The sequence below is a fragment of the Pelophylax lessonae genome (assembly GCF_965119305.1).
Source record: "Pelophylax lessonae genome assembly, chromosome: 3".
NCBI classification, from domain to species: domain Eukaryota; kingdom Metazoa; phylum Chordata; class Amphibia; order Anura; family Ranidae; genus Pelophylax; species Pelophylax lessonae.
Window position 1 is genome coordinate 685,717,158 of NC_138770.1, and position 25,640 is coordinate 685,742,797.

The 25,640-nt window shown below is 49.0% G+C and overlaps 1 protein-coding gene across 1 annotated transcript in view; it reads right to left on the bottom strand.

Moving 5' to 3' along the window:
- Window positions 1–22,739, bottom strand: part of SPDYA (speedy/RINGO cell cycle regulator family member A) — a gene marked incomplete at its 5' end in the record, with an annotated part of 62,177 nt that extends 39,438 nt beyond the window's left edge. Inside the window, 2 exons of the mRNA XM_082249314.1 lie at window positions 3,510–3,568; window positions 22,538–22,739. Of these exons, the coding sequence (XP_082105440.1) occupies window positions 3,510–3,568; window positions 22,538–22,739 (261 nt within the window). The remainder of the gene's footprint in view (window positions 1–3,509; window positions 3,569–22,537) is intronic.
- Between the last annotated feature and the right edge of the window lie 2,901 nt (window positions 22,740–25,640).

Genomic DNA, 25,640 nt, shown 5'->3' on the forward strand with positions numbered 1-25,640 from the left:
CCCTATGGTCCATACTTACGTACTTTAGTTTGTACAGTCAACGTTTGTGGGGAACTGTATCAGGTGCCTTTGCAAAGTCCAGATACACCACATCCACAGACCTTCCTTTATCCAGGTACACCACATCCACAGACCTTCCTTTATCCAGATACACCACATCCACAGACCTTCATTTATCCAGATACACCAAATCCACAGACCTTCCTTTATCCAGATACACCACATCCACAGACCTTCCTTTATCCAGATACACCACATCCACAGACCTTCCTTTATCCAGATACACCACATCCACAGACCTTCCTTTATCCAGATACACCACATCCACAGACCTTCCTTTATCCAGATACACCACATCCACAGACCTTCCTTTATCCAGATACACCACATCCACAGGCCTTCCTTAATCCAGATACACCCCATCCACAGACCTTCCTTTATCCAGATACACCACATCCACAGACCTTCCTTTATCCAGATACACCACATCCACAGACCTTCCTTTATCCAGATACATCACATCCACAGACCTTCCTTTATCCAGATACATCACATCCACAGGCCTTCCTTTATCTACATGGCAGCTCACTTCTTTATAGAAGGTTAATAGATTGGTCTGGCAAGAACGATTCTTCATGAATCCATGCTGATTACTACTAATACTGTTTTCATTACTAATATATTGTATATGGTCCCTTATCATCCCCTCCAATAGCTTGCAGACTATTGGTGTTAGGCTGACCAGCCTGTAGTTTCCAGGTATCCAGTGTCTCACAAAAGTAAGTACACCCCTCACATTTTTGTAAATAGTTTATTCTATCTTTTCATGTGACAACACTGAAGAAATGACTCTTTGCTACAATGTAAAGTAGTGAGTGTACAGCTTGTATAACAGTGTAAATTTACTGTCCCCTCAAAATAACTCAACACACAGCCATTAATGTCTAAACCGCTGGCAACAAAAGTGAGTACACCCCTAAATAGAAATGTTGAAATTGGGCCCAATTAGCCATTTTCCCTCCCCGGTGTCATGTGACTCGTTAGTGTTACAAGGTCTCAGGTGTGAATCAGGTGCAGGTGTGTTAAATTTGGTGTTATCGCTCTCACTCTCTCATACTGGTCACTGGAAGTTCAACATGGCACCTCATGGCAAAGAACTCTCTGAGGATCTGAAAAAAAGAATTGTTGCTCTACATAAAGATAGCCTAGGCTATAAGAAGATTGCCAAGACCCTGAAACTGAGCTGCAGCACGGTGGCCAAGACCATACAGCGGTGTAACAGGACAGGTTCCACTCAGAACAGGCCTCGCCATGGTCGAGCAAAGAAGTTGAGTGCAATTGCTCAGCGTCATATCCAGAGGTTGTCTTTGGGAAATAGATGTATGAGTGCTGCCAGCATTGCTGCAGAGGTTGAAGGGGTGGGGGAGGGGTCAGCCTGTCAGTGCTCAGACCATACGCCGCACACTGCATCAAATTGGTCTGCATGGCAGTCATCCCAGAAGGAAGCCTCTTCTAAAGATGATGCACAAGAAAGCTCACAAACAGTTTGCTGAAGACAAGCAGACTAAAGACATGGATTACTGGAACCATCTCCTGTGGTCTGATGAGACCAAGATAAACTTATTTGGTTCAGAGGGTGTCAAGCGTGTGTGGGGGCAACCAGGTGAGGAGTACAAAGACAAGTGTGTCTTACCTACAGTCAAACATGGTGGTGGGAGTGTCATGGTCTGGGGCTGCATGAGTGCTGCCGGCACTGGGGAGCTACAGTTCATTGAGGGAACCATGTATGCCAACATGTACTGTGACATACTGAAGCAGAAGACGACCACTGCCTAGTGCCTTGCTAAAGAAGCTGAGGGTAAAGCTGATGGACTGCCTGGCCACGCATTTCTCCAGACCTAAACCCTATTGAGCATCTGTGGGGCATCTAATGGTGGCCACACAAAATATTGACACTATGGGCCCAATTTAGAAATTTTAACTTAGGGGTGTACTTACTTGGTGGTGGGAGTGTCATGGTCTGGGGCTGCATGAGTGCTGCTGGCACTGGGGAGCTACAGCTCATTAAGGAAACCATGAATGCCAACATGTACTGTGACATACTGAAGCAGAGCATGATTCCCCCTCCCTTCAGAGACTGGGGGGCAGGGCAGTATTCCAACATAACGACCCCAAACACACCTCCAAGATGACCACTACCTTGCTAAAGAAGCTGAGGGTAAAGGTGATGGACTGGCCAAGCATGTCTCCAGACCTAAACCCTATTGAGCATCTGTGGGGCATCCTCAAACAGAAGGTGGAGGAGCGCAAGGTCTCTAACATCCACCAGCTCTGTGATGTCATCATGGAGGAGTGGAAGAGGACTCCAGTGGCAACCTGTGAAGCTCTGGTGAACTCCATTCCCAAGAGGGTTAAGGCAGTGCTGGAAAATAATGGTGGCCACACAAACTATTGACACTTTGGGACCAATTTGGACATTTTCACTTAGGGGTGTACTCACTTTTGTTGCCAGCGGTTTAGACATTAATGGCTGCGTGTTCAGTTATTTTTTTTTTCCAAATAATTTTTATTAAATTTTCAAAATACAAGGAATCGCATAAACAAATAACAAAGAACAAGCAAACTCTCGCTCAAGATGAGGTGGAGCGTAGTCATTATAATCAGTGACAAAATACAATCAGTAACAAAATACAATCACCTAGGTGAGGTCAAATCAGAGAAACAGAAACAAAGCAATAACCGTCTGTGGTAAATTCAGGAGAACGTATTACGTAGTAGGCATATGTGGACAAAGAGCTCGTAGCATGACAGGTATGTTACGAAGAGGAGTACCAGTGAACCCAAGCTGCCCATTGTTTGTCAAAAGGGATAACATTGTCCCTAGTTCTGGCTGCAAGTAGACGATCATAGTGGTAAGTCAGGTTGACTTGGACTAATACTTCTCTATGGCCAGGGGCTGAGCTATCCTTCCAATGCCTAGCTATGCATAAGTTAGCGGCCAATAGTAAATGGACCATAATGGTTCGGAATTCCCATGGATAGTCCTGCACCCCTAAATGGAGAACAGCTAAGGCGGGGTCTGGCTTTTTCAGTATTTCAGATATTTCAGCCATGATTTGGAATATTTTCTTCCAGAAGCTGGAAATACCCACACATGACCAAAATACATGAAAGATATTAGCTGGTTGACCACAGCCCCTCCAGCATAACGGTGAGTAAGACGGAATAAATTTCGCCAATATGACCGGGGTCTTGTACCATCTTGCCACCGTGTTGAGCTATTTTGAGGGGACAGTAAATTTACACTGTTATACAAGCTGTACACTCACTACTTTACATTGTAGCAAAGTGTCATTTCTTCAGTGTTGTCACATGAAAAGATAGAATAAAATATTTACAAAAATGTGAGGGGTGTACTTACTTTTGTGAGATACTGTATGTATATATATATGCAATTTTTTTTTTTTATTATTTTTTTTAAAATAATAGAACCCTTATGAAAAGATTACCTTGTCTGCTATTGTACAGCAGCAGTCCATCCACAAGAAATCTTGAATTAAGTCGTCATCTGTAATGAAAGTACAAATGTCTGGACACATTAAAGTGAAAATTGAAGAAAGAGTGCCCTTATGTGATTTACCCCTTTAAACTGACCTAACAGATCCCACCCCCTTCTCTTCAGCGATCCGATAGCTATAAAAAGTTATTATTTATGATGATTTTTGTGATTTCTGTATTTATTTTACATTTATTTATTCAAATATTATTACTATTTTATTTTTTAAATTTTTTTAATTTGAGCAGAAAATCACGCAAATGCGCACAAAAACGTGCAAATTCCGTTTATTTCTATGAGAATAAAAACAGGCCAAAATGCTCAAGTCTGCCCGATTGGAGCTACAAAAAAAAGCTCCAGAACTGTTTTGAGCTTCAGGCGTTTGTCGTCAGGTGACTCGGAGTGGAGATGTGATCCATCCCCATGGAGAATAATTGATTTTTTTCTCCTCCAGCGTTTTGGAGCTTCGAGCTTCAAGCCACAAAACGTTGAGGTGAGAATGGGGCCTAACAGGTGGCACAACCCCCTCAAGGAGGATCTAAATGTTATAACAAATAAATATACAACATAGGAATAACAAGATGCCACAACTTGAATCTATCTCAAAATAAAAAATATACTCTACATACTTTAAAGCTGAATTCCAGGTATGGATATTTTATACTGTATATATAATTACATTGTTAAAGTTTTCACCCAACGATGTAAATACCATACCTGGCTGATGCCCCTGGAAGATGAAAATCAAGTAGATACTGCTACTACACCACTACTACACAACAACTACACTGCCACTACACCATTACTACACTGCTACTACACCCCTATAATACCACTACTACAGTGATTTCCTTTTGCTTCTGGATCCTGTAAGCAGCTGGTATGATGCACTGTGAACAGAGGAGGTAGGCCTGGCACCATTCAGAGAATGCTTTGCATTTCTCCTGAATGAATGCAAAGCGTTCTCTGATTGGACGAGGCGTAGTCAAAACTTCCTGGCTAACTATTAGGCCCTGAATAGGTGCACTTATCCGGTAAGGCATACCTCAAAAGGCTGGACTCATAGAGCCCTCCACCAGACGTACCCACTAAACTGTTATGGTCTTACCGTAGAGGGGTTGGTGCCTGGCTTCAGAGAAGTTGCCACCTTGGCTGGGTCCTCCCATCCTGGAGGGATAGGTCTGGCCACAAGAAAAACTGAATTTTTTTAAAATCTTACCTGTAAAATTCCTTTCTCGGAGTCCTCCGACAGTCGCCGCCTCCTCCAAGTCATCACTGTTGGGTATTGACTTCCCATCCGCAGGAGTAGCTAGGCATATAGACTTAGTCCAAAGACAAAAGGCATTAGCATATACACACCCATGGGGGCTGTCCCATCTGGTCAATACCCCCCCCTGCATAACCACTCCCAACTCAGTTTGGTAGCATAGCAGTAGGTAATAAGAACCCCAAAAGAGGGGCGGGGCAGCGACTGTCGGAGGACTCAGAGAAAGGAATTTTACAGGTAAGATTTTACAAAAATTCAGTTTTCTCTTACGTCCTCCGACAGTCGCCGCCTCCTCTAAGTCATCACTGTTGGGATGTCCCAAAGCAGTATAGACATAAGGGGTGGGAGACGCAACCGTAGAAAAGGCAACGCAGTACCCACATCAGAGAAAGGAACCTTACATGCACTGTAAGAGAACCAACTGGGCAATAGAAAAAAACAATGCTCAACAGGAGCAACAGCCCAGGAAAGCAAATGCCAACAGCCAGGGACCCAGAAAAAAACACAAGGGTCCATCATGGCACTGCCGCACTGGGAACCTTGCGGCCAAAGGAAGCATCAGCTGATGCCAGAACGTCTACTTTGTAGAATTTTGAAAAAGTGTGCACCGACGACCAAGTCGCAGCCTTGCACACCTGGGCCACCGAGGCCCTATGCCAATAGGCCCAGGACGCACTCACAGATCTGGTGGAGTGAGCCTTAACAGGGAAGGGCGGAACCCGTTCCTTCAAGGCGTAAGCCCGTTCAATGGTCTGTCTGATCCATTTGGCAATAGTTGCTGCAGATGCAGCCATGCCCTTCCGAGGTCACTCAGGAAGGACAAAGAGGGAATCCGTCTTCCGAAAGGACTCCGTAGATGACAGGTAAACCCTGATCGCCCTGACAACATCCAAAGAGTGCAGAGCAACCTCCTTAGGATGCTTAGGCTTCGTGCAATGCGAAGGCAGGACAATGTCCTCATTAATGTGGAACTCAGAGACCACCTTAGGAAGAAAGGAGGGATGCAGACGCAAAACCGCCTTATCCCGGTGAATCACCAAGTACGGGGAACGGCAAGATAACGCTGCCAGTTCCGACACCCTGCGAGCCGAAGTGATCGCCACCAAAAAGGCAACCTTCCTAGACAGCAGAGGTAACGATATTTCCCAAATGTTTTCAAAGGGAGCACGCTGTAACACGGACAGAACCAAGTTCAAGTCCCATGGAGGTAAGGGCTCCTTCCTGGGAGGAGCCAAATGTCGCACACCTTGAATGAAGGTGCGAACCAGGGAATGAGACGCCACAGGGCGTTGAAAAAGAATAGCCAGTGCGGACACCTGGCCTTTGATCGTGGCCAGCGCCAGGCGCTGGTCCACTCCAGACTGGAGGAAGGCCAACACTCTTGGCAACGAGTACGAGCGAGGGGAGAACCCCCTGGACTCACACCAGGCGAAATAAGCCTTCCAGGTACGGTAATAGATTTTACCGGAGGAGGTCTTTCTAGCCTTGACAAGGGTAGGGATGACCTCAGAAGAGAGACCCCTGTCCCTCAGGACCTGGGTCTCAACAGCCAGGCCGTTAAAGCCAGCGACCGTAAAGCAGGATGGAAGATCGGACCTTGAGACAGGAGATCTTTCCGCAGAGGCAGACGCCACGGAGGCGCCACTGCCAGGTGAACAACATCAGCGTACCAGGACCGGCGTGGCCAGTCCGGAGCCACCAGAATCACCAGGTGCGGTTCCGAGACCAATCTGCGGAGGAACCGGGATAGTAACTGAATTGGAGGAAAGGCATACATCAGACGATACTGATGCCAAGGGGCTACTAACTCCACCCCAGCCCGACAGGCTGGCATCCGTGGTAATCACCGTCCACACCAACGGACGGAAGGACTTGCCTGCCACCACCAACGGGGACTGGAGCCACCACAGAAGAGCCAATCTGGTCTGACGACTCAAGGAGACACACAGATCCAGGGACTGAGGCAGTCTGTCCCACCTGGCCAGGATCTCCGCTTGGAGAGCCCGTGTGTGAAACTGAGCAAAGGGTATCGCCTCGAAGGCCGATACCATCAACCCCAGGCCCCGCATACAGGTCCTGAGTGACAAGGACGGGTTGTCCCTGAGGGACCTGAGCTCGTCCTGCAAAGTCCGGAACTTGTCCTCCGGCAAGAACACCTTTGCCTGAGCAGAGTCCAGAATCATTCCAAAGTAGGGAAGACGAAGCGATGGAGACGTCGATTTTTGAACGTTGATGGTCCATCCGAACTCCTGGAGCATCTGCACCGTGATGGACAGATCGCGCACAAGGTCCTGGCTGGCACGTGATCTCAGAAGTAGATCATCCAGGTAACCCAAGACCGCAATGCCCTGAGCCCTCAGCAGGCCCAGAACTGGCGCCAACACTTTGGTAAACACCCTTGGTGCCGAAGCGAGACCGAAAGGTAACGCCACAAACTGGTAGTGGTCCTCTGCGATAGCAAACCGAAGGTACCGCTGATGACCCTCGAAAATGGGGATGTGCAGGTACGCATCCTTCAGATCTATCGAGGCCAGGAATTCCCCTGGACTCAAGGAGGCCACCACCGAACGGAGAGACTCCATACGAAACTTCCGAACACGCACGAAGCGGTTCAGCGCTTTCAGGTCCAGAATAGGACGCACTTTGCCCTCCTTTCTGGGCACAGTGAACAGATTTGAATAAAACCCCCGAAACCTGCCCCGATGTGGCACCGGGACAATCACTCCCTGAGCAAGCAGGTCCTGCACCGCTTGATGCAAGTCCTGCAGACGCCCCGGAATCAGATGAAGATTGGAGGGAAAGAATCTGTCCGCCGGCCGGGAAAGGAATTCGATCTTGTATCCCGATCGAACGATTTCCAGAACCCACCTGTCCGATACCCGGAGCAGCCAAGGTTGGAAGAAAACGTCCCCCCACCCCTGAAATGGGTGAGGGCGCCCCTTCAGGCAGAGGCGGACTGACCCGCCGAGCCGGCATTGCCAGACTTCTGCTTACCCGCCCAGGGCTTCTTCTGACTGCCCTGGGTCTTGAAGGGCTTGCCCTTGGATTGGTTCCGAAAGGCACGAAAGGACCCCTGATTGGATCTAGGCGCAGAACCCCGCTTGCCTTGAAAGGCCTTGTTCTTCGGGTTCTGGGGCAGTATAGTGCTCTTGCCCCCTGTGACGCCTTTCACCAGGGTGTCCAACGCCTCGCCAAAAAGGCGAGAGCCAGCATAGGGAAAATCAGCAACTGTTTTCCGTGAGGACTGGTCAGCCGACCAGCTCTTCAGCCATATCAGTCGCCGGTTAAGCACCGCGACACTAGAGAGGCGAGCCACTAAGGGGGCCTCATTCAAGGCTGCATCACACAGATACATGACTCCTTGGTGGATCTGATCCACCATTTCTAGCCAGGCAGGCGGAACGCCATCAGACACGAGATTGCTCCTAAGCATCTTAGTCCAATCAGCCACCGCTTGAGCCACCAGAATGGACGCGAAAACAGGTTTGAGCAACGAACCCGCCACCGCATAGGAATGGCAAGCTAGAGACTCCAACCGTCGGTCCGTGGGATCCCAGAAAACCGGGGTATCCTCAGTAGGAACCAAGGTAGCCTTGTTTAACACGGCCACAGTGTGATCCACCTGTGGAGGCACACACCATCGTGATTCTGTAGCCGGTGCAAAAGGATAAAGCAATTTGAACCGGCTAGGTACCAGGAATGGACGTTTCAACGTGCGCCACATTTCATTAACAGTGTAATGGAATTCCGCTGGGCAGGGGAAAACCTGCGCTGACTTGCGGGTCCTGTGTGTCCCAAATGAGGACACAACGCCCGGAGGACAGGGCTCATCCTCTAAATGTAAGGTTTCTTTAACAGAAACAATTAACTCATCCATGGTCGCCCGTTCTTCAGGTGACCCTGGGGAGGAGGTATCAACCCCCTCCATCTCAGCCTCCCCCTCAGACCCCGGGGGGTCTAAGGATGAGCGGGACCCTGAAAAGGGCACGCTCGCAGCAGCAGCCATATCCCCATCTGAATCAGAGGAGAGAGACAATCTGGGCCTCTTTTTTGCAGCACGTTCAGACATCAGTATTTCCATATTAGACACCAAAGTCGCCACCACAGCAGCCAAATCGGGTCGCAGCGGGGCCACAGGAGAACTGGGGACCCCCACTGAAGCTGGGGGGAACTTGCTTTCCTGAGAATCCATTGCTCAATGTTCACAGAAAAAACAGTGCAATAAAATGTGTACTGTCCCTTTTAAAAACGCTGCGGTATGCGAAGCCCACCGCTACAGCTACAGTGACAAGACCCCCAAAAGGAGAAGAGAAAACTGAGCCAGAAGCGATAATACAGAGGAATATTGAGAGCGATAACCTGCAGAGCCCGCAGAGTGTTGCCACCGATGTCCTGCTGCATATGGAAAGGAAGTGCTGCTGAAGTAGACTGAACTTAAAGACTTCCAGACTTAGGGAAAATGGCTGCCCCATAGGATTGCATTGGAGGCTTCACGAAAATGGCCGCCGAACATGCAGTCGGATCGATCGTTCTACACCCACAAAAATGGCGGCGGATGGCGCCAAAACAGCATGCAGTATCGCCCACAGAGAAGCTTACCATGCCTGCCCAAATCAAAGATGGCGGACCGCGCGAGTTTACTCCGCTGCGGTCGCCACACAACGTCTGCACCCCCAACAATGCACCGAAGTGACACAGGGAAGGGGACCCCCACACATACAGGGAAGGGGACCCCCACACATACAGAATCTGCACAAGCGATCCCTGCAGGGGCCGCATCAGGGAGTCACACAGGCATAGACATGGGGGACACACAGCAACACAGACTGCCACCCCAGACAGAGGCCCCACACAGAAGTACTTACCTGTACCAGATGGCGTGGGAAGCCTCTATGCACGGAAAACCGCTGTCCTCACCTGACAGGGAGTGCCGTGAGCTAGGGACATGACACTGCCGCACCGCAGATGTGTCCTGTGAGGTAGCCACCTCACGGCTGCATCCCTGCAGCGAACAGGGATGGGTCGTTCATAATGCCAGGGCGAACCATAGCTGAACGCTCGCTGGCTGGGGGTCCATCTGACCCTTCTGCCCTGGGGAACCAGGGCGGTCATTCTGAATCCCAGCACCGCATGATCCATCTTCATCCGAAGAGAAGACTAACACTAGAAGCTGACAAAATAAACAGCTAGTAAAGTAAGAGAAAAAAACTGACATTTTCAAAGAAAATCAAATAAAAGATTAGGAAGGCTGAGACTGAAGCCCCAGCACAGGGAAGCCTAACTACTCCTGACGCTAGGCAGAAAGAAACTGAGTTGGGAGTGGTCACTGCAGGGGGGTATTTACCAGATGGGACAGCCCCCATGGGTGTGTATATGCTAATGCCTTTTGTCTTTGGACTAAGTCTATACGCCTAGCTACTCCTGCAGATGGGAAGTCAATACCCAACAGTGATGACTTAGAGGAGGCGGCGACTGTCGGAGGACGTAAGAGAAATGGCTTCTACACAACGTCCTGTCCCCAGGAAGTGGAAGGCATCCCCCAGTGATATCACCGTCAGTTTACCTTCATGGACCAATGGAAGTAATATCCATCCCATTCTGCCTACAAACTGAAGGGACCCCTGCAGGTGTGGGCACCTCTCTTAAGGAGTACCTGTGACAGTTCCTCACCCACCTATGGAATCTTCTCACCCCTGTGCAAGCTCTCGCCATACTGGCAGCTTCAGCGGGAAAGGTAGGGAGAACCTACTGTAAGGTCCCAAATCACGGACCTCCAAACATCCTCCCCTACCCTCTCCCCCATAGGGCCACCTCGCCTTTTTACATCAAAGAGGTCAGGAGAGGCATTCCCAGGCACCTCCCAGGAATAGGTAATCGAAAAAATTGGATTTTTGTCTTACCGTAAAATCCATTTCTCAGATGTTCATTGACGGACATAGCTCTTCATCTTCTTGACCGTAGGTTTAACCCCATCCCGCCCGCCCTATAGCAGAATGACGGCGGGAATGTGGTTCTATTATCCTGACCGGATGTCATATGACGGCGGCAGGATAATACAGCTCTGCGCGCCCCCCGGTCTGACAGGGAGATGCAGGGAGTCGGACTGTCCCGGGCGATCCGGGACACGTGGTCACCCTAGTATACTCCTACTTCCTGCTATAAGTATTTAGTTTTGTAAAAAGCAGTGTCAGAAGGAAAAAAACAAACTCCATAGAGGGGCGGGTGCTGTGTCTGTCAATGAACATCAGAGAAATGGATTTTACAGTAAAATCCCATTTTCTCTTTCGTTCATTGATGGACACAGCTCTTCATCTTCTTGACCGTAGGGACGTCCCAAAGCAGTGTCAAACATGAGGGGTGGACACAGCAAAAAAAAACAAATATTCCGAAGGCTAAGAGCCCGTTCACACTGGGGCGACCTGTCAGGTGACCTGGTCGCCTGACAGGTCGCCTGCCATAGAGAAGCTGTGGACCTGTTCTAATAGGAGCGACACAAGTCGCTCCGACTTAGAAAAAGGGCCCGGAGCTTCTTTGGGGCGACCTGGAGCGACCTGCATTGACTTCAATGATATGAAGTCCGTGCTGGCCGCTCCGAGGTCGCGGTGCGAGCTGCGCACCGCGACCTGTGAGGTCGCCCCGGGAAAGTAGCGTCGCCCCAGTGTGAACGGGGTCTAAACGTAGCCAACCAAGTAACTAGGAGCTCAACTGTCAACAACTGGAGCTCACCTTAAAAAAAAAAACACCCTCAAAAAGGACAAGTCCTCTAAACAGCAGCCTGCAAAACTTTGGGGCCAAAGGAAGCATCCGCAGATGCCAACACATCCACTTTATAAAACTTTGTGAATGTGAGTACAGACGACCAGGTAGCCGCCTGCAAACCTGCATCACTGATGCCTGATGACGGAAGGCCCAGGAGGCACTGAGTGCCCCAGTAGAATGAGCCTTGACAGGGAAAGGAGGAACCTGACCCTTAATAGAATAAGCCTGATCCACAGTTTGTCTGATCCATCTGGAAATGGTCACAGCAGAAGCAGCCAGTCCCTTGCGAGGTCCATCCGTGAGGACAAATAGTGAGTCTGATTTCCTAAAACATTCTGTAGATGCCAGATACACCCTATTGCCCGAACCACATTCAGAGAGTGCAAGGCAACTTCTTTAGGATGCTTAGGCTTGGGACACAGGGAGGGCAACACAATGTCTTCATTCAAGCATATACCCACAGGCCCCAGTGAACGGGAGCACCAAAAAATTGGTGAAATCCAGATTCACAACAGGTGGCCGTTGACAGAGCAGTACTGTAAAAAAACAGGGCAGGGAGAGAACAAGAATCCCCCCAGAGAAAGAGTCAACTAAGGACACCGTTATGCAAATTAAACAAAAATAAACTTTATTGGGCACATGTGCCAATGCAAGGTATCAAAATCAGTGTAATAAGGTGTGACATAACATAAGTAAAATCAGATTAAAAACACAATATCATCCAAATGAAAAACATCAACCCGGGTTGGATAAATGAGCTTCCAAAGATAATTAGATGGTAATGCTGATGATAATAATCATAATGATGATGATGATGAGGGATATCAGGTTACATAAACCAGAAGGGTGAATAAGATCAAGCAATCCCAGGGTCAAAGAATCAATCACATAAGTACTGCCCGTATACAGTTCAGCCGATGTAATTCCTCAAGTAAGGGCTCTTTCACACGGTCAGCCTCCGTAGGCGGATCCGTGTTGCTCAGCGGGGATCGATCCGCGATCCCCGCTGAGCCGGGCGGATGACAGCTCCGTCTCCGCTTGCAGAGCGGAGAGGGAGGTGTCACAGCCCCCGCTGCCCTCTATGGGGGATCGGATGAGAGCGGACCGCTTGTCCGCTCTCATCAGATCCGATCCGATTACTGAACGGATGGAAAAATAGGGTTTCCATCCGTCCAGATTTCAAGCACAGGATCGGATGCGGATGGCAGCGGGTGTCAGCGGAGGTGTCTCCGCTGACACCCGCTGCCCCATAAAGCGGCATGGAGGATCCGATCAGATCCGCCTAAAAAACTGACAGGCGGATCTGATCGGATCGCCCGTGTGAAAGAGCCCTAAGAGCTCACCACCAGGGGTGAATGGATGTGAGTAATATAGGTTCCTATATGAAGAACCTGGAATCAACAAGAGCCGAGTAGTTGGTAACTGAATGGCAGGCAGATGCGATTTGCTGATGTACACAAACTCTCAGGTAAACCCAGCGTTGTGTGGATAATGAGTTCTCTCAAACCATATCAAATAAAGAGACTGTTATAGGAGAGATAGTGAGTTACCATCCTGGAGTGTAAGCCATGGAAGTCTTCACGGGAGATGTTGACCCAAATGACCTGTAGACGGTGCACTCCGGCAAAGGCGTTCCCCGTGTCTGGCTCCCCTCTGCACGCTTCCCTATGGCGGGAGCAGGAACGTCGATGGCAGCCCGACATCACGCCGGATGTAGGGGGCGGGGGAACGGATAAGATCCAGCCGTACGGTGCCCGATGGACACGATGGTCAAAATTCAATTGGAGACAAGCTGATGACGTCTACGCTGACATGTTTCACTGGTGCCAAGCCAGTTTCCTCAGAGCTAGCGGTGGAAGGAAGTGCACAGACATTTATAGAGGCCAATTAATTGCATTCAGATGTGGTACTAATTAGATGAAAAATAAAGTGCAATACGTAATTTTGGCCACAAGATGCCCAATTGCTAGATTCTCTCCGCAGGTGTCCTCTCACTGCTGGAGAGGATGCGGACTCACTGGATCGTTGATCCATATGCTCTGGGAATGCCCGAAATTGACTGCTTTCTGGAACAAAATCTTCTTCCTCATTCACCAAACGCTAGGAATCACTCTTCCTCTGTCCCCAGCTATGGCACTATGCTCTCTGGGGATCGAGAAAGTGCACTTCAGACTCAGGACGGTTCTAGCCCACATTTTGCTGGTGGCCCGCCTGACGATCTTACGCCACTGGAAAACACTAGACTATCCAAATCATCCGCACGCATGCCTCGTATGAGAGGATGTTTGCCTCCTCCGAGAACAGACTCCATCTATGTGCTAAACTCTGGGAACCCTGGACGTCCCAATTCACCTCCTATTAGTCATGACTGTGTACTCCCTTCCCCTCCCCCCCTTTTTTTTTCCTCTCTCCCCGTTCCCCCCTTATTTAACCCGTCAGTTTGAAGGCGGAGACCTCATGCGCTCTCACACCTGAATGTATATGTAAGAAGAGAGGGCGTGGCTTCCCCCAGTCTTAGCTGGTTGCGCTTCGTTCAGGCCCTGGTCTTCCCCGCCACCTTGAGAGATTCGGGGCCAGGGCACGGGCGGATGCGAGTTGGGACCGCGCTCCCCACAGACAGATAACCATGATGTATAATGAACGTTTTTTTTTTTGCATAATTTACATGTGGTCACGCAATTTATTACCTGTTTTCCTCTGTTATGCTGACCTGCGAGTCATGCAATTTTCTTGACATTTATACAATCTGTTTCTTTCCTATATTGAAACTCCAATAAAAATTTATTGACACTAAAAAATTAAAAAAATCAAATTTTTTCATCATTTTAGGCCAATTTGCATTCTGCTACATATTTTTGGCAAAAAAAAAAAAAAAAATCGCAATAAGCGTATTTTTATTGATTTGCGCAAAAGTTATCGCGTCTACTAACTAGAGGAAAGATTTATGTAATTTTTATTTATTTACTTTTTTTACTAGTAATGGCGGCAATCTGCGATTTTTAGCGGGACTGCGACATTGCGGCGGACAGATCGGACCCCTAACTGACATTTTTGACACTTTTGGGGGACCAGTGACATTACTACAGTAATCAGTGCTAAAAATATGCACTGTCACTGTAATAATGACACTGGCAGAGAAGGGGTTAACACCAGGGGTGATCAAAGGGTTAAATGTGTCCCTAGTGGGTGTTTTCTAACTGTGTGGGGGATGGGCTTGCTGCATGAACACAGAGACCTGTGTTCCTAAATAGGAGGATCCCTGTGTTCATCACGGAGAGAACAACGATCTGCTGTGTTTACAATGGCAGACAGCCGTTCTGTCCCCACGAGGAGCAATCGTGGGTGCCCAGCGGCAATCGCGGCCGCTGAACCCGCAGATCAGCATCCCCCATGGTGCATGCCCCTCCGCTCAGGGTCCCCCCATAGCGATGTACAGTTACATCGTTTCGCGGGACAGAGCCGACCTGCTGATAGTCGGTAAGTGGTTAAATAACAATTATGTTAAGTGTGAGCCTAGGGCACGGGTGGCAAACACAAGGCCCGCGGGCCGAATCCGTCCGCCAGGCCTTTTCATGTGGCCTGCGTAGCAGCAGCTGCCTTCCACCTCTTTGTCGCTGTCTCGCAAGGTCTCGCAAGCAAATACATCCTCTGGCGCCACCTTTGTTTGAGCGCATGTGCGGCTGGCCGGTCTCCAAGCAGACATCTGAGGCTCCCTCTGTCCTTCTAGCGGTGCCGGCTGATTGAGCTGAGCGCATGCCCGGCCGACCGGCCAGTCTCCTGCTTTCTCTCCTCAGAACCTGGGGAGGCAGGTGGGAGAATGGGAGCAGAGCGCACTCCTGAGCCCCCCACTCCATACCCAGCGTACGCCAAAACTCCGTATGCAACCCTGCACTTCCTACCCAGTGCACTCCTGAACTCCGCACTCTGTACCCACCACACTTCTGAACTCCGCACTCTGTACCCAGCGCACTCCTGAATTCCGCACTCTGTACCCAGCGCACTCCTGAACTCCGCACTCTGTACCCAGCGCACTCCTGAACTCCGCACTCCGTACCCAGCGCACTCCTGAATTCCGCAATCTATACCCAGCGCACTCCTGAACTCCGCACTCCGTACCCAGTGAACTCCTGAACTCCGCACTCTGTACCCAGCGCACTCCTGAACTCCGCACTCCGTACCCAGCGCACTCCTGAATTCCGCAATCTATACCCAGCGCACTCCTGAACTCCGCACTCTGTACCCAGTGAACTCCTGAACTCCGCACTCTGTACCCAGCGCACTCCTGAACTCCGCACTCCGTACCCAGCACACTCCTGAACACCGCACTCTGTACCCAGCGCACTCCTGAACTCCACACTCCGTACCCAGCGCACTTCTGAACTCCGCACCCAGAGAATGGGAGCAGAGCGCACTCCTGAACGCCGCACTCTGTACCCAGCGCACTCCTGAACTCCGCACTCCGTACCCAGCGCACTCCTGAATTCCGCAATCTATACCCAGCACACTCCTGAACTCCGCACTCCGTACCCAGCGCACCAGCTGGGTACTGGGTACAGCGCACTCCTGAACTCCGCACTCCGTACTCAGCGCACTCCTGAACTCCGAACTCCGTACCCAGCGCACTCCTGAGTGCGGAGTTCAGGAGTGCGCTGGGTACAGAGTGCGGGGTTGCGTACTTAGTTTTGGCATGCGCTGGGTACGGAGTGCGGGGCTCAGGAGTGCGCTGAGTACAGAGTGCGGCGTTCAGGAGTGCGCTCTGCTCCCATTCTCCCACCTGCCTCCACAGCCCTCACCACCCCACCCCGGCCCCCCCAAAAAAAAAATCCCAAAAAAACTTTCTCACATCTGTGCTTTCTCCTACCTTCCTATCTGTCCCAGCTCTGGTACAACCCCTACCTGTGCATTGGGCAAAAAGCCCCCTCTCAGGGTGAAGGAAAGGAATATGGAGGGAGTTACCGAAGATCTAGAAGAAGGAAAGGAACATGGAGGGAGTTACCGAACATCTTGAAGAAGGAATGGAATATGGAGGGAGTTACCGAACATCTAGAAGAAGGAAAGGAATATGAAAGGAGTTACCGAACATCTAGAAGAAGGAATGGAATATGGAGGGAGTTACCGAAGATCTGGAAGAAGGAAAGGAATATGGAGGGAGTTACCGAACATCTAGAAGAAGGAATGGAATATGGAGGGAGTTACCGAAGATCCGGAAGAAGGAAAGGAATATGGAGGGAGTTACCGAACATCTGGAAGAAGGAAAGGAATATGGAGGGAGTTACCGAACATCTGGAAGAAGGAATGGAATATGGAAGGAGTTACCGAAGATCTGGAAGAAGGAAAGGAATATGGAGGGAGTTACCGAACATCTGGAAGAAGGAAAGGAATATGGAGGGAGTTACCGAACATCTGGAAGAAGGAAAGGAATATGGAGGGAGTTACCGAACATCTGGAAGAAGGAAAGGAATATGGAGGGAGTTACCGAAGATCTGGAAGAAGGAAAGTAATATGGAGGGAGTTACCGAACATCTGGAAGAAGGAAAGGAATATGGAGGGAGTTACCGAACATCTGGAAGAAGGAAAGGAATATGGAGGGAGTTACCGAAGATCTGGAAGAAGGAAAGGAATATGGAGGGAGTTACCGAACATCTGGAAGAAGGAAAGGAATATGGAGGGAGTTACCGAAGATCTGGAAGAAGGAAAGTAATATGGAGGGAGTTACCGAACATCTGGAAGAAGGAAAGGAATATGGAGGGAGTTACCGAACATCTGGAAGAAGGAAAGGAATATGGAGGGAGTTACCGAAGATCTGGAAGAAGGAATGGAATATGGAGGGAGTTACCGAAGATCCGGAAGAAGGAATGGAATATGGAGGGAGTTACCGAACATCTGGAAGAAGGAATGGAATATGGAGGGAGTTACCAAACATCTGGAAGAAGGAAGGGAATATTTAGGGAGTTACCAAACATCTGGAAGAAGGAAGGGAATATGGAGGGAGTTACCAAACATCTGGAAGAAGGAATGGAATATGGAGGGAGTTACCGAACATCTGGAAGAAGGAATGGAAAATGGAGGGAGTTACCGAAGATCTGGAAGAAGGAAAGGAATATGGAGGGAGTTACCGAAGATCTGGTTGAAGGAAAGAAATATGGAGGGAGTTACCAAACATCTGGAAGAAGGAAAGGAATATGGAGAGAGTTACTGAAGATCTGGAAGAAGGAAAGGAATATGGAGGGAGTTACCAAACATCTGGAAGAAGGAAAGGAAAATGGAGGGAGTTACCGAAGATCTGGAAGAAGGAATGGAATATGGAGGGAGTTACCGAACATCTGGAAGAAGGAAAGGAATATGGAGGGAGTTACCGAAGATCTGGAAGAAGGAAAGGAATATGGAGGGAGTTACCGAACATCTGGAAGAAGGAAAGGAATATGGAAGGAGTTACCGAAGATCTGGAAGAAGGAAAGGAATATGGAGGGAGTTACCGAACATCTAGAAGAAGGAAAGGAATATGGAAGGAGTTATTGAAAATCTGGAAGAAGGAAAGGAATATGGAAGGAGTTACCGAAGATCTGGAAGAAGGAAAGGAATATGGAGGGAGTTACCGAAGATCTGGAAGAAGGAATGGAATATGGAGGGAGTTACCGAACATCTGGAAGAAGGAAAGGAAAATGGAGGGAGTTAACGAAGATCTGGAAGAAGGAATGGAATATGGAGGGAGTTACCGAAGATCTGGAAGAAGGAAAGGAATATGGAGGGAGTTACCGAAGATCTGGAAGAAGGAAAGGAAAATGGAGGGAGTTACCGAAGATCTGGAAGAAGGAAAGGAATATGGAGGGAGTTACCGAACATCTAGAAGAAGGAAAGGAATATGGAAGGAATTATTGAAAATTGGGAAGAATGAAAGGAATATGGAAGGAGTTACCGAAGATCTGGAAGAAGGAAAGGAATATGGAGGGAGTTACCGAAGATCTGGAAGAAGGAAAGGAATATGGAGGGAGTTACCGAAGATCTGGAAGAAGGAAAGGAATATGGAGGGAGTTACCGAAGATCTGGAAGAAGGAAAGGAATATGGAGGGAGTTACCGAACATCTGGAAGAAGGAAAGGAATATGGAGGGAGTTACCGAACATCTGGAAGAAGGAAAGGAATATGGAAGGAGTTACCGAAGATCTGGAAGAAGGAAAGGAATATGGAGGGAGTTACCGAACATCTGGAAGAAGGAAAGGAATATGGAGGGAGTTACCAAACATCTGGAAGAAATAAAGGAATATGGAGGGATTTACCGAACATCTGGAAGAAGGAAAGGAATATGGAGGGAGTTACCGAACATCTGGAAGAAGGAAAGGAATATGGAGGGAGTTACCGAAGATCTGGAGGAAGGAAAGGAATATGGAGGGAGTTACCGAAGATCTGGAAGAAGGAATGGAATATGGAGGGAGTTACCGAAGATCCGGAAGAAGGAATGGAATATGGAGGGAGTTACCAAACATCTGGAAGAAGGAATGGAATATGGAGGGAGTTACCGAACATCTGGAAGAAGGAATGGAATATGGAGGGAGTTATCAAACATCTGGAAGAAGGAAGGGAATATGGAGGGAGTTACTGAACATCTGGAAGAAGGAAGGGAATATGGAGGGAGTTACCAAACATCTGGAAGAAGGAAGGGAATATGGAGGGAGTTACCAAACATCTGGAAGAAGGAAGGGAATATTTAGGGAGTTACCGAAGATCTGGAAGAAGGAAAGAAATATGGAGGGAGTTACCAAACATCTGGAAGAAGGAAAGGAATATGGAGAGAGTTACTGAAGATCTGGAAGAAGGAAAGGAATAAGGAGGGAGTTACCAAACATCTGGAAGAAGGAAAGGAAAATGGAGGGAGTTACCGAAGATCTGGAAGAAGGAATGGAATATGGAGGGAGTTACCAAACATCTGGAAGAAGGAAGGGAATATGGAGGGAGTTACTAAACATCTGGAAGAAGGAATGGAATATGGAGGGAGTTACCGAAGATCCGGAAGAAGGAATGGAATATGGAGGGAGTTACCGAACATCTGGAAGAAGGAATGGAATATGGAGGGAGTTACCAAACATCTGGAAGAAGGAAGGGAATATTTAGGGAGTTACCAAACATCTGGAAGAAGGAAGGGAATATGGAGGGAGTTACCAAACATCTGGAAGAAGGAATGGAATATGGAGGGAGTTACCGAACATCTGGAAGAAGGAATGGAAAATGGAGGGAGTTACCGAAGATCTGGAAGAAGGAAAGGAATATGGAGGGAGTTACCGAAGATCTGGAAGAAGGAAAGAAATATGGAGGGAGTTACCAAACATCTGGAAGAAGGAAAGGAAAATGGAGGGAGTTACCGAAGATCTGGAAGAAGGAATGGAATATTGAGGGAGTTACCGAAGATCTGGAAGAAGGAAAGGAATATGGAGGGAGTTACCGAAGATCTGGAAGAAGGAAAGGAATATGGAGGGAGTTACCGAACATCTGGAAGAAGGAAAGGAATATGGAGAGAGTTACTGAAGATCTGGAAGAAGGAAAGGAATATGGAGGGAGTTACCAAACATCTGGAAGAAGGAAAGGAAAATGGAGGGAGTTACCGAAGATCTGGAAGAAGGAATGGAATATTGAGGGAGTTACCGAAGATCTGGAAGAAGGAAAGGAATATGGAGGGAGTTACCGAAGATCTGGAAGAAGGAAAGGAATATGGAGGGAGTTACCGAACATCTGGAAGAAGGAAAGGAATATGGAAGGAGTTACCGAAGATCTGGAAGAAGGAAAGGAATATGGAGGGAGTTACCGAACATCTAGAAGAAGGAAAGGAATATGGAAGGAGTTATTGAAAATCTGGAAGAAGGAAAGGAATATGGAAGGAGTTACCGAAGATCTGGAAGAAGGAAAGGAATATGGAGGGAGTTACCGAAGATCTGGAAGAAGGAATGGAATATGGAGGGAGTTACCGAACATCTGGAAGAAGGAAAGGAAAATGGAGGGAGTTACCGAAGATCTGGAAGAAGGAATGGAATATGGAGGGAGTTACCGAAGATCTGGAAGAAGGAAAGGAATATGGAGGGAGTTACCGAAGATCTGGAAGAAGGAAAGGAAAATGGAGGGAGTTACCGAGGATCTGGAAGAAGGAAAGGAATATGGAGGGAGTTACCGAACATCTAGAAGAAGGAAAGGAATATGGAAGGAGTTATTGAAAATTGGGAAGAAGGAAAGGAATATGGAAGGAGTTACCGAAGATCTGGAAGAAGGAAAGGAATATGGAGGGAGTTACCGAAGATCTGGAAGAAGGAAAGGAATATGGAGGGAGTTACCGAAGATCTGGAAGAAGGAAAGGAATATGGAGGGAGTTACCGAAGATCTGGAGAAGGAAAGGAATATGGAGGGAGTTACCGAACATCTGGAAGAAGGAAAGGAATATGGAGGGAGTTACCGAACATCTGGAAGAAGGAAAGGAATATGGAAGGAGTTACCGAAGATCTGGAAGAAGGAAAGGAATATGGAGGGATTTACCGAACATCTGGAAGAAGGAAAGGAATATGGAGGGAGTTACCGAACATCTGGAAGAAGGAAAGGAATATGGAGGGAGTTACCGAAGATCTGGAGGAAGGAAAGGAATATGGAGGGAGTTACCGAAGATCTGGAAGAAGGAATGGAATATGGAGGGAGTTACCGAAGATCCGGAAGAAGGAATGGAATATGGAGGGAGTTACCAAACATCTGGAAGAAGGAATGGAATATGGAGGGAGTTACCGAACATCTGGAAGAAGGAATGGAATATGGAGGGAGTTATCAAACATCTGGAAGAAGGAAGGGAATATGGAGGGAGTTACTGAACATCTGGAAGAAGGAAGGGAATATGGAGGGAGTTACCAAACATCTGGAAGAAGGAAGGGAATATGGAGGGAGTTACTAAACATCTGGAAGAAGGAATGGAATATGGAGGGAGTTACCAAACATCTGGAAGAAGGAAGGGAATATGGAGGGATTTACCAAACATCTGGAAGAAGGAATGGAATATGGAGGAAGTTACCAAACATCTGGAAGAAGGAAGGGAATATGGAGGGAGTTACCAAGCATCTGGAAGAAGGAATGGAATATGGAGGGAGTTACCAAACATCTGGAAGAAGGAAGGGAATATGGAGGGAGTTACCAAATATCTGGAAGAAGGAAGGGAATATGGAGGGAGTTACCAAACATCTGGAAGAAGGAATGGAATATGGAGGGAGCTACCAAGCATCTGGAAGAAGGAATGGAATATGGAGGGAGTTACCGAACATCTGGAAGAAGGAATGGAATATGGAGGGAGCTACCAAGCATCTGGAAGAAGGAATGGAATATGGAGGGAGTTACCGAACATCTGGAAGAAGGAAGGGAATATGGAGGGATTTACCAAACATCTGGAAGAAGGAATGGAATATGGAGGGAGCTACCAAGCATCTGGAAGAAGGAATGGAATATGGAGGGAGTTACCGAACATCTGGAAGAAGGAAGGGAATATGGAGGGAGTTACCAAATATCTGGAAGAAGGAAGGGAATATGGAGGGATTTACCAAACATCTGGAAGAAGGAATGGAATATGGAGGGAGTTACCAAGCATCTGGAAGAAGGAATGGAATATGGAGGGAGTTAACAAACATCTGGAAGAAGGAAAGGAATATGGAGGGAGTTACCGAACATCTGGAAGAAGGAAGGGAATATGGAGGGAGTTACCAAATATCTGGAAGAAGGAAGGGAATATGGAGGGATTTACCAAACATCTGGAAGAAGGAATGGAATATGGAGGGAGTTACCAAGCATCTGGAAGAAGGAATGGAATATGGAGGGAGTTACCAAGCATCTGGAAGAAGGAATGGAATATGGAGGGAGTTAACAAACATCTGGAAGAAGGAAGGGAATATGGAGGGAGTTACCAAACATCTGGAAGAAGGAAAGGAATATGGAAGGAGTTACCAAACATCTGGAAGAAGGCGGTCATCTCCTGGCGCTGTATGATCAGGCAGAGTCCTCGGCTCCGTTTTGCAGCAGTGCTGTTGTGCGTTTCCTCTTTATAGCGCTTCATGAGAAGTTTGTTCTGCTGGGGGGGTCTGGATGCAGAGCGGACGTACACTGTGACCGTGGCGGGCGTCTGACTGCAGGGTGGGTTGTGTCTCATGTCCGGAGCAATCTTCAGAAAGAAGAGATTGTGGTGAGACGCGGAAATCGCTGGAACGCACATCTATGAGCGGCGGTGAAAGCTGAACTCCAGGCAAACAGATAAATACAAACACCGCGGCAGCTTTACCTGCCAAACACTTTGTATTTCCCTCTCGCCACTGATTGGGCAGTGAAAGACGCCTCATGGGGTATCTCTATACTTTCTCCTCCTATTAGCATGCTCAATGTATTGCTGCACAACTGATTGGCTTCTTGTGCTGCTTCTTCCACTGCCAACCTAAGCCCTGCTGTATAGTAGACTGCAAGTGGCTGCAACTATGTCAGTCAATTTTGGCTATTGTCTACGCCACATGTATCAAACACAAGGCTGAGTCCAGACCATTTCATGTGGCCCTTGCACCTCTATTGCAGCTACCCCCTCATCTCCACCCCCCCCCCACCTTGTCTCAACAGTGGGCAGCAGTGAGGAGGACAGAACTCCTCCCCCAGATTCTGCACTTCTCCATGCAGCTGCTGAGAGGCTCATCTCTGCCCCACCCTGTTTCAGCAGTGAGGAGGACAGAACTCCTCCCCCAGATCCTGCACTTCTCTGTGCAGCTGCGGAGAGGCTCATCTCCAACCCTCACCTTGTCTCAGCAGTGAGGACAGAACTCCTTCTCAAGATCCTGCGCTTCCCTGTGCAGCTGCTGAGAGTCTCATGTCCACCCCTCACCTTGTCTCAGCAGTGGGCAGCAGTGAGGAGGACAGAACTCTTTCTACAGATCCTGCACTTCTCCGTGCAGCTGCTGAGAGTCCCATCTCCACTCCTCACCTTGTCTCAGCAGTGAGGAGGACAGAACTCTTTCTACAGATCCTGCGCTTTGCTGTGCAGTTGCTGAGAGTCCCATCTCCACCCCTCACCTTGTCTCAGCAGTGGGCAGCAGTGAGGAGGACAGAAATCTTTCTAAAGATCCTGTGTTTCTCTGAGCAGCTGCTGAGAGTCTCATCTCCACCCCCACTTTGTCTCAGCAGTGAGGAGGACAGAACTCCTCCTCTAGATCCTGCGCTTCTCAGTGCAGCTGCTGAGAGGCTCATCTCCACCCCTCACCTTGTCTCAGCAGTGAGGAGGACAGAACATCTCCTCCAGATCCTGCAGTTCACTGTGCAGTTGCTGAGAGGCTCATCTCCACCCCCTATCTTATCTCAGCAGCGAGGAGGACAAAACTCCTCCTCCAGATCCTGCACTTCTCTGTGCAGCTGCAGCACCCCGTCATCTCCGCCTCCCCTGGTCTCAGCATTCAGCTGACTCCAGCCCTCCCTTTGGACCTCCTCCAGACCCTGCACTTTCTGCTTCCTGGCTTCACCCTAAGCATCTCCATGTCAGCAGCACAGGGTAAGGGGATGCACTGGTATGTAAGGGAGGGGGGGGGTGGGGTGCTCTTGACATCTAGTCATACAGATACAACCGGCCCTTCATAATCCCGCCCATAATACACATAATACCAATAATACTCCTAATACCCATAATACTCCTAATACCCATAATACCCATAACACTGCAGCACCCGCAATGAAATAGAGTAGGGGTGTCAGTCAAATTCAATTTAACCAGTTGCCGGCCACACGCTGTGTATTTACTGCAGCATTGTGGCTCCCCCAGGCAAACCGACGTAGGGCTATGTTGGTCGCGGGCAGGCAACTAGGGGGCGAGTGCGTGCCGCCGGTGGCGCGCTCCCACCCCCACTCATCAGCCGTGACTCCGATGCACAGGTCGGCTGACTCTGATTGCCGCCTGACACCCGCAATCGCTCCCCACTGAGAGAGAAGGACGGTCGGATGTTGTAAACACAGCTGACCATTCTTCGGTGTGATGTCGGTGTGATGTTGGTGTGATGTCGGTGTGATGTCGGTGTGATGTCGGTGAGATGTCGGTGTGATGTCGGTGAGATGTCGGTGTGATGTCGGTGTGATGTCGGTGTGATGTCGGTGAGATGTCGGTGTGATGTCGGTGAGATGTCGGTGTGATGTCGGTGAGATGTCGGTGTGATGTCGGTGAGATGTCGGTGAGATGTCGGTGTGATGTCGGTGTGATGTCGGTGTGATGTCGGTGAGATGTCGGTGTGATGTCGGTGAGATGTCGGTGTGATGTCGGTGAGATGTCGGTGAGATGTCGGTGTGATGTCGGTGTGATGTCGGTGTGATGTCGGTGTGATGTCGGTGAGATGTCGGTGTGATGTCGGTGAGATGACGGTGTGATGTCGGTGAGATGTCGGTGAGATGTCGGTGTGATGTCGGTGTGATGTCGGTGTGATGTCGGTGAGATGGTGTGATGTCGGTGAGATGTCGGTGTGATGTCGGTGAGATGTCGGTGTGATGTCGGTGAGATGGTGTGATGTCGGTGAGATGTCGGTGAAATGTCGGTGAGATGTCGGTGTGAGGTCGGTGTGATGTGGGTGTGATGTCGGTGTGATGTCGGTGAAATGTCGGTGAGATGTCGGTGTGATGTCGGTGTGATGTCGGTGAGATGTCGGTGTGATGTCGGTGTGATGTCGGTGAGATGTCGGTGAGATGTCGGTGTGATGTCGGTGAGATGTCGGTGTGATGTCGGTGTGATGTCGGTGAGATGTTGGTGTGAGGTCGGTGTGATGTCGGTGTGATGTTGGTGTGATGTCGGTGTGATGTCGGTGAGATGTCGGTGTGATGTCGATGAGATGTCGGTGTGATGTCGGTGGGATGTCGGTGTGATGTTGGTGTGATGTCGGTGTGATGTCGGTGAGATGTCGGTGTGATGTCGGTGTGATGTCGGTGAGATGTCGGTGTGATGTCGGTGAGATGTCGGTGTGATGTCGGTGTGATGTCGGTGTGATGTCGGTGAGATGTCGGTGTGAGGTCGGTGAGATGTCGGTGTGAGGTCGGTGTG